The 9,669-nt window shown below is 52.2% G+C and overlaps 1 protein-coding gene across 3 annotated transcripts in view; it reads right to left on the reverse strand.

The window, feature by feature from the left end:
- RCC1 (regulator of chromosome condensation 1) overlaps positions 1-8,613 on the reverse strand; it is a 16,636-nt gene extending 8,023 nt beyond the window's left edge. The window contains exons 1-3 of one of the 3 annotated variants that reach the window (XM_036444837.2): positions 8,489-8,613; positions 1,012-1,093; positions 399-506 (exon numbers count right to left, since the gene is read on the reverse strand). In XM_036444837.2, the coding sequence (XP_036300730.1) occupies positions 399-506; positions 1,012-1,084 (181 nt within the window). In that variant the 5' untranslated portion in view covers positions 1,085-1,093; positions 8,489-8,613. The remainder of the gene's footprint in view (positions 1-398; positions 507-1,011; positions 1,094-8,488) is intronic. The other 2 variants (XM_036444835.2, XM_036444836.2) reach the window with 2 other exon arrangements.
- Between the last annotated feature and the right edge of the window lie 1,056 nt (positions 8,614-9,669).

A 9,669-nucleotide genomic window follows, 5' to 3' on the forward strand; every position in this document is an offset into this window, starting at 1 on the left:
AGGTCATCAAGTCTACTCTTTACTGACTGCTTACTCCACTAATGCTAAAGTGCTTCGTAGTCTCCCAAATTATGCTGCAGCCTTTCCATATTTAAGATCCCATTTTACAGGAAAGGGAATGGAGCCTCAGAGAGGTTAACGGAGCTAATAAGTATACCAGGGGAGCCTACGTGAATCTACACAGTCCCTAGCTCCATCCTCAGGGTGTCCCAGAATTCTGATCAGTCACACAGACACCCAGGTTCCTGTAAGGAGCTGCAGAGGGAGGAGCAGCAGTAAGAGCTAACAGGTTTTTGCCAGGTAAGCGCCAACCAGTGGGCAGTCCAGGACAGCCAATGGTGTCCAGCCCTCCCCCAGGGTTGCCAGGGCCTCTGAGGCTGCGCTGGGCAGGGAGCCACCTGGTCGGGTTTTCTGGTTGGCAGGGCTCGGCCTGCAGGCCCCTCGGGTGTGGTGGGCGCCTGGAACACGGTGGGAAGCAACGGCCCTCACTGCCTGGTTACGAGGGTCTGCAAAAGACAGACACTGTCTGAGTACGGGTCCACACTCCCCCTTCTCAGATTGGGGCTGGAGCTCTCCTCCCTGTCTCCCTCCAGGGTTCCAGAGAAAAAATCACGCCACCTCCCTCAAATGCCAGCATGACATTATCTCATTTTCCTCACAACAGGCCAGTGAGGTTGGACTTGTTCTCCCTCTTATTTCAGGAAAGGCGTAACCCAAGATCAGGGCCAATGACTTGAGCCCACATCTGGAAGTCAGTGGTCCAAACCATAAGCCATTACAGCCTGGGGCAAAGCCTTAGGGTCTAGGTTTTTTGCTAATGCCCCCCGAGTGCTTTTAAACAAGTCTCTGTGCCTTGGGGGTGGGATTTAATGACCTACATGAGACCTGCCAACTGGGTGGAGCTTATGGACTTCCAGGCCCCTCAGCTTCAAATGTCAGCGGGGAAGGAGGCCAGTCCCGGATTTTGAGGGGTTCAAGAGGCCACACATACTGAGACAGAAGCCAACTTACCCTTCACTTTCTTGCTTTTGGGGAGAGCATCTTCTGGGGGTGACCTTTTCTTAGCCACTCGCTTGGGTGGCATCTTCCTGTCCTGAAAAGCCCAGGCAAATACTCCATGTCAGATGGCAACCAATGTCCTGCTCTAACCAGGCAACATTGACAGAGACAAAGACCTCTACAAAGGCGAGAGGCACTGCCAGCAGTGCCACTTCTCAGGCAGTGCCACTTCTCAGATTTAAGAACGAGAACGGAATAATACACCCAAAGTTAGTTCCACAGATACTCTCTACTGTGTGCTTCATAACAGAAAAAAAAAAAGTGGAGCAACCCATGTGCTTAATAGTAGGAGTGGCTACGTAGCATATTCATGATAGAACAGTATGAAGCCACTAAAAGTGATGCTTTCAGAGATTCGTTTCTTGAGTAGGAAGAGTTTACCATTGCCAAATAATATAAACACATCAAAAAACAGTACATCCCATTTTTGAAATATAAATGCATACACACATGTAAAAATAAGTGTAGAAAAATGTATAGAAGGAAATATGTCCATTAATAATGTTAACCTCTGGAAAATAAGATCATGGACAATTTTTACTTTTTTCTTTACACTTCCCTATATTATATAAGATGTTTATTAAGAAGTATTTCATATTTTTATTATAAAAAATGAAAAAGTTGGTGTGGCTGTAGCTGAGGAACATTCATCCCTCATAACTGCCCTCAAACCCTGAGATAATCACTAGTAACTTTGTAACTAACAGTTAACTACATAACCACTATGTAACTGATGTACTACTGTCATTATCAGACTTTACAAAGTTATTCTAATGAAGTAAAACCAAACCTGACCATTTGTGCTCTCTGATCAGAAAGTGCCCCTTCTGGGAGAAGCCTGGCTTTTCTATCCAACAGGGCACTGTAGAGCAGAATATCTCCTCACACTCACACACAAACACCACGTGTTACAAGAGGGAAAGGAAAGCGCCTCCAGGTGACAAGAAGGGTTGTTGGGTCCTAGCTGGTTTAGCTCAGTGGATAGTGTCAGCCTGTGGATTGAAGGGTCCCGGGTTCCAGTCCGGTCTGGGCACGGCTTGATCCCCGGTGTGGGGCATGTGGGAGGCAGCCAATCAATGATTCTCTCGTCAATGCTGTTTTTCTCTCTCTCTTCTTCTCCCTTCTTCTCTGCAATCAATAAAATTTAAAGGAAAGAAGGAAGGAAGGAAGGGAGGGAGAAAGGAAGAAAGGAAGTTGGACCCAGGATGATTTGGGCAGTTAAAAGCCTGTCTTGAACCACCCTCCTTTATTTATTTATTTATTTATTTATTTATTTATTTATAATATTTTTTTTTGATTTTTTTACAGAGAAAAAGAGAGAGGGATAGAGAGTTAGAAACATCAACGAGAAAGAATCATTGATCAGCTGCCTCTTGCACACCCTCTACTGGGGATGTGCCTGCAACCAAGGTACATGCCCTTAACCGGAATTGAACCCAGGGCCTTTCAGTCTGCAGGCTGACGCTCTATCCACTGAGCCAAACCAGTTTTGGCTCCTTCCCCTCCTTTAACTGCTACAGCTCCCCAAGGTCTTCAGGTCTTCCTCAAGGCTGCTGAGAACAGAGGCATTCTCTCTCAATACCAATCCAGCCAATTTGTGCCCCAAACTTTTTCCTCTACTAATGCATCTTTATTGGGTCCTGGCCTTTAAGATTGTGAAGGACAGTCAGGTGGTCTAAGCCTGGGTGCCCAAACTCTGAATTGTAATCTTTCTGTATGGATGGCTGGAGCCAGGACACTTTAAAGCTGTCCAGATGTGGAAGTGGTATATAGCCTGCGGCAGTTAAGAGTCTAGCCTCTGCCCTAGCTGGTTTGGCTCAGTGGATAGACCACTGGCCCTCAGACTGAAGGGTCCCTGGTTCGATTCCGGTCAAGGGCACATACCCAGGTTGTGGACTCAACCCCAGACGGGGGTGTGCAAGAGGCAGCTGATTGATGATCCTCTCTCATCAACGTTTCTCTCTATCCCTCTCTCTTCCTCTCTATAAAAAATCAATTAAAACACACACACACATACACACACACAACCCAAAAATAAATAAATGCATAAATGCATAAATGCATAAATGCATAAATAAATAAATAAAAAACACCACATATGATCCTGGTCAGAATTGGGCTTGGCCAAACACAAAGACTCACGGGGTTTGACTTAACCAACTATGTGGGTGGTAGACTTCCATTTAGTGAGATGAAGAATACTGTGGGGCAAGCAGGAGAGGAGACCTGGATCTCCATTTTACCAGGTGTTTTCATTGAGTCTGAAGTGCATGGGAACTAGCAAGAAGAGATGTTAAGGAGACAGAGCAGGGGGTGAAAGGTAAGAGGTAGACAGCTTGTACCACTGGCCGGGCTGGCAGCCAGCTCACTGTGTCCAGGGCCGGGCAAACGCAAATCCCCAGTCAGTTCCTCAGGATGACCTGTAGCTGTTGTGGGGGTCCAGAACAAGTCTCCCCAAGGAGTGCCTCTGTGGTATGCAGACTGTTTTGAGAATTTTGGCTTAAATTCTGGGGCCTCTCACTGCAAGCTAGTCACATTGTCCATATTATACAGACAATAAGGGAAGGATCCCACCCAAGTTTCAAAAAAGATCTGAACCAAGTTGGTCAGGCTCCAGAGCTACTGAACTGATCAGCTTCCTCACACTCTCCAGTCTCAGTCTGCCTGTCTGGGAACTCTCCATCCTCTCTCCCGAAGTGGTCTCCCTGCTCCCCACCTCCACTCCATTGTACCAGTCATTCCTGATCTTTCTAAACCTCAAACCTGAAACGAGCTGCTTCCTTGCTCAGCTCCTTTTGCCTGGAAGAGTAAGCCCACATTTCTTAGTCTGGTACTACAGATCTCCAGGCTCCGATACGGACTTAACCTTTGGCCTCATCTCTTATCTGTAATAATAAAAGTGTAATATGCTAACTAGACCAGACAGCCGAACGACCTTCTGGACGAAGCCAGGGCTGCATCCGAGGGACAGAGGCAGCCTGCGGCTTCGAAGGCCTACTCTTGCACAAATTTCGTGCATTGGGCCTCTAGGCTTTATACCCTCCTATCTCTTCCCACACAATCTTCAACTAGTTCCAGTTTGCATCTTTACATCCGTATCCTACTGGAAGAACTTCTACTCAAGTCTCAAAGGCAACTCCACCGCTCCTCTGATCCTTTCCCAGTCCTAAAGGAGTCATTCTCTCCCAGAGAAACGAGGACAGACTTTTGGATCATAATTACTTTAATTTGCATGTGTACCCCCCATACCAACCTACTCTTTAAAATATACGCCTCACTGGGCACCAGCCACTCCTGTGGTCTATGTGCCGCACCGTTTTACTTCTCCCTACCAGCGGAAGAGGCACTCTCACTCCTGTTTCACAGGTGAGGGAACTGAGGCACAGAGCAGTAAATGTACTTGCCTAAGTTCACACAGCTGGTAAAGGAGAGTCAGAGACAGAACCCAGGTATATCTGATAAACAAGCAAGCAAGCCCTAAGCGGTTTGGTTCAGTGGATAGAGCTTTGGCCTGCGGACTGAAGGGTCCCTGGTTCAATTCCAGTCTAGGGCATGAACCTTGGTTGCAGGCACATCCCCAGTAAGAGGTATGCAGGAGGCAGCTGATCGATGTCTCTCTCTCATTGATGTTTCTAACTCTTCATCCCTCTCCCTTCCTCTCTGTAAAAATCAATAAAATATATTTAAAACAAACCAAAAAAAGGTAGCCCATGATCCCGGCAGGGGTGGAGGCAGCCTGGGCAGGCCTCCAGGGCCCCCCATGAACTTGGCAGAACACAAAGGGCAAAGGGCAGAAGGAAACTGAGAGGGAGAGGATGGTGAGTTCAGACAGGAGACACCGAGGCTGCGAGGCTGGGCCAGTGGGTGAAGACTCGGAAGGAGAATGGGTACAACCCCCTGCTGTGGACTTGAGCACTGGCTTTAAGAGTCGAACAGAACCCAGTTCTCTGGGCCTGAGAATCCTCGGCTCTCACGTGGAGGTCTCTGGGCACTGCAGTGCTGCCGTGAGCAATCCTCGGGGCAGGACAGGGAATGAGAGGGCGCCTTCTCAGCGTGGAGTCTGACACTGCCACCTGCAGCCTCTGCAGCACACTCAGTCCTTGTGCACACTCCCTCTCTAACTGCTCTGGTGTGTTTTCCTAACCGGACAGGGGGTGTCTGGCTGGGAATAAGTAGCCGTCTTTTGTCCACCCACAAGCCACAAACAGCTCTTTGAGGAGCTGACAATCTGGGAGAAGAGTGAGACACAGTCCCGAATAATTAAAAATCAGACACAGAGCCAACTCTCCCGGAACGCTCACACCTGCCTTCTGAGGTAGAAGCGGTCACCCCGGTTTCTCAGGTAAGAAAGCTGAGGTTCAGGGAAAGGCGCCCTGGCCACACAGGAGTGGCGTGAAATGGCAGGACTCCTGGCCACTCCGGACAGGGGCCAGCGCTCCCCGCCCGCCTCTCCGAGCTGTTCTGCACGTGACGCACGTAGGCACGTCAGACTAGACCCGCGGTTGCCAAGCTTTCGGACCTCACGGGCCACCAGCTGGTGACCGCTGGACTAGACAGTCTACCGGGGAGGGCCTGGTGCTCCTGCTTGGCCCCCACAGCCTCATTCCTGCAAAGGGAGACAGAGCCCTCTCTCTAACCACAGCAGCTGTCCCTACCGCCACCCCCGCGGCCCCGATGTCAGGAGGCAGACAACTGCCTGCAGACCAGAGGCCGAGGATTCTTTGTGAGAAAGGTCCCCAGGGAAGGGAGGACAGCGGCTCATCGGCCAACAAACATTTGCCGAACTCCTGCAGTGTGCCAGGCTCGCTACCGGGACACTCCACCGCAAGTCTCCTGACCAGCCCTAGCTCAGTGATCAGAGCATTGGCCTGCGAACTAAAGGATCCAGGGTTCGATTCTGGTCAAGGCACATGCCCGGGTTGCCGGCTCCATCCCCAGTGGGAGGTGTGCAATAGGCAGCTGATCCATGATTCTCTCTTATCATTGATGTTTCTCTCTCTCCCTGTCCCTTCAATAAAAATATATTTTAAGAAAAAATTTCCTGCCGAAACCGGTTTGGCCCAGTGGATAGAGCGTTGGCTTGTGGACTGAAAGGTCCCGGGTTCGATTCCAGTCAAGGGCATGTACCTTGGTTGCGGGCACATCCCCAGCAGGGAGTGTGCAGGAGGCAGCTGATCGATGTCTCTCTCTCTCTCTCTCTCATCTATGTTTCTAACTCTCTATCACTCTCTCTTCCTCTCTGTTAAAAAAATCAATGATACATTAAAATAAAATAAGTTTCTGAACCAGGAGATTCCCTCTTATATACAGAGCTGTGCCTGAGTTTATGTGTTTATTTTTCCCCAGAAGAAAAGGGGCCACATTTTCCACCAGATGTGAGAACCACTGCTTTATGGTAAATATAGGATATCAATCATTCTCACCACATGCCTCTTCCCTTCCTTTTACAGATAAAGAACTAATAGGAAGAGTTAGTGGGAGACCCAGGGGGGAACTCAAGTAGTAAGTTGCAAAGCTGAACAGGATTTCCGCTCTTGGGATGTCTCGGAAAAACACCAGCATGAACTCCCAACTCACTGTTCCAGACTCCATCCTATTACTCTTCCCGGGTGAAAGCATCCTGTCTTTTCCACCTCCACCCAGTGTCCCTTGGTCCCTTGTCACCTGAGACCTTTCCAGACCCAGTCCCTGCTGTAGCATCTTGTTACTCCTCTCCTCGCCCCCTGTGTTCCGGTCAGACTCCAGCATCTGTGCAATCCCTGCCGGCTACACTCAGCGAGACCTTCCTGCCTTGGCATGTGCATCACCCTAATCCCTCCACCTGAACTAACTCTGCAGCTCCTTAAAAACCCGGTTCAAGCGCCACCTCACCTGGAAAGCCACCCCTGACCCTCCTGGGCGGGGCTGGGTGACACCCTCAGAGCTCCTGTGTAACACTCCGTACACTCTTGTGTATGTCCTGACTTCTGCCGGATCACACGTGGTTGGAGCCCCTCAATGACTATTTGACTTGTGGGCAGCAGTGCCCCTGCCTCCGAGGCCTACATCGTGACCTCATGGCACGTGGGTAACCGTGGCCCACGTGGGTCTCCCCAAGGAGACCGGCAGTTCCCCAGAGGCCACACGGCCCTTCTCACCACCGCTCCCAGCCCCGCCGGCGCAGCACGGGGTAGGCAGCAGTCAATAATCTGACAGATGCGTTCATGGAGATGGAGACAGAGACACACACACACACACACAAAGGGGGGGAACCCCACATGCTAACCTGACTAGTTCAGGGAAGGCCTGCATGGCGGTTTTGCAAACTCAAAGACCTCAAGTAAGTACAAAGAATGGTCTGAACTTAAAAACTTAACTAAAAGCAGTGTATAGGAGAAAGCAGTGTATAGGAGGCAGTCATTTCCTAGGCCAAGTATTTTCCCTGACAAAGATCAATTTCCAAGCAGAGATAACACACCTGTGAACTGTCCGGGTAACTAGTTACTTCCTCCTTCAGGACCCCTTAGGGCGCGACACATGGCACCGGCCGGACCACAAACTCCCTCCTTGTTATTGTTATCGTGTTAATGGTGGACTGCTAACTATTGTATCCACCTCAGTAAAAGAAGCGTGTGTCCCTCGTTTCACTTTTTATCCAATCCCAGAGGTTTCCCCGCTCTGCTTTCCCCCACCTCCCTCATCCATCACCAATGGGCCTCATGCAACCCACCGAGGGCTCCTCCTCGGACGGACCCCGCCATTCTCCGGAGCGTCATCCCAATGCCTAGAGGTTTTGCTTCCCGGCAATTTGCCCACAGTTTGGCTCAAATAAACTCACAAAAAGCTCTTCACAGGTTTGAATGTGTTTTTTTACACTAACAAGTCATGCGGAGCTCGCGGCACACCGCTCTGGCCGGTCAGCAGCGGTCCCGGCGCCCGTCCACGCTGCCCCGCGCAGGCCCTGCCCGTCCACCCTCCCGCTCCGCCCGGCCCCGCCGGCAGGGCCCTCCCCGCCCCGCAGCCCGGCCCTCCCGGTGGGTCCGGACAGGATCCCCGCTCCCGCCCGGAAGCGCGGCCCGGCCACCCCGCCGCCCCGCCGCCCGGCCAGGGAGGTCACCGCGCCCGCCGCCCCGCCGGCCGCGCTCCGGCCGTTTGAATCTCCCGCCCGCGCGGGCCGGACGCGGGAAGCCGGCGGCAGGGGGCCCCGGGCTCGCCCAGGCGAGGCGGGGCCCGGCCCGCGCCCGGCCGCCCCGCGGGGCCGGGGACACGCGCGCCCGCACTCGCGCCTTCCTTCCGGCCGCCCGGCTTCACGTGGAGGCGTCGCCACGCGACCGGGCGCCGCGCGCGAGCGACTGCGCCGGCCCGCCGCCGCCCCCCGCCGTGCCCGGGCCGCGGCCCCCCGGCGCGCCGCCGTCCCCCGGGCCCTTCGCCCACGACACGCGCGACCTACCTCGGCGCCGGCCGCTCCGGGAACTCCTCGGCGCGCCGCGGGGCCGCGGACTGCCCCAGAGCATGCGCTCTGCGGGCCTCTGCCCGACCCGGGCCCCCGAGGAAAACAAAGGGCCCAGCGGCCCCTGGCGGCCGCCCCGGGAAGTGCAAGGGACGCGCTGCCCACAGGGAGCTCCAGACCAGGTTCTCCACCTGGGCTCCACAAGGACGGCGGGTGTGTGTTTTGGAGACCCCCAAATCGGGACGAGTGGACTAACAACCACAAAGACCATTTGAAAACAGGGTTTGTTTATGGGAAAACTTTGTGTGATAGGAACTGTACAGAGAAAAGGGATAATGCTCTTCCCTGTTCTCAAGAGGTTCTCTGTTGGAGACATGAGAAATCAGACAATTAACAAAGAGTTATGACAAGAGTCTGCCCAGGGGCATCTGGCTCAGCCTGGGACTTAGGAAATCCTATCCAAGTTAAGGCGGAGAAGCGTCCCTGGTAATGACAGGGAGCGATGAGAGCCCAGGGTGGCCCTGGGAAACGTGTTAGGAAGGAGGTCTAACTGGAGCAGGAGTGGCAGCAGAGCACTGGAGCAGGAGGGCTGGCCAGAGATGCACGGTCTCATGTCTAAGGAGTGCAGCCTCCATTCCGAGGCAACGGGGATCTATGAAAGGGGTTTCACCAGATGAGTGATATGAGTAGGTTTCTGTTTTCAAACAGAATGGAGAATAGACTTGGAAGCGAATCAAGTGAGAAAGACCATTTGAATTGGATGTGATTTGGGTTGGTGGCTGGAGAAGGAAAATAGGCACCAAGCGGATGACCCTCTCTTGTTAACACACTCATTCTCCACAGTGGATGCAAACAGTTCTTGAAGATTTTAGGTGTTCCCTGAGGTGACTTCTCTGGCCATTTGATTCTCTGGGGGTGTTTCCCAGGTCAGGGCAGTGACCTCTGCAGAAGGATATTTTCTCCATTTCATGTTGATTATGACTCTGAAAGTCATCCTATATAATATAAGCCTAGGTGGTATCACGTGATGTCATTATGAGATGGCTGCCACAACATGGCTGTCCTCACATCGTCACAAGATGGCCATCACCATCACAAGATGACTGCCCTCACATTGTCACAAGATGGCCGCCACAAGATAGCCACCACAAGATGGCCACCACAAGATAGCAGGCAGGGGA

Source organism: Pipistrellus kuhlii, unplaced genomic scaffold (assembly GCF_014108245.1).
Source record: "Pipistrellus kuhlii isolate mPipKuh1 unplaced genomic scaffold, mPipKuh1.p scaffold_m20_p_2, whole genome shotgun sequence".
NCBI classification, from domain to species: domain Eukaryota; kingdom Metazoa; phylum Chordata; class Mammalia; order Chiroptera; family Vespertilionidae; genus Pipistrellus; species Pipistrellus kuhlii.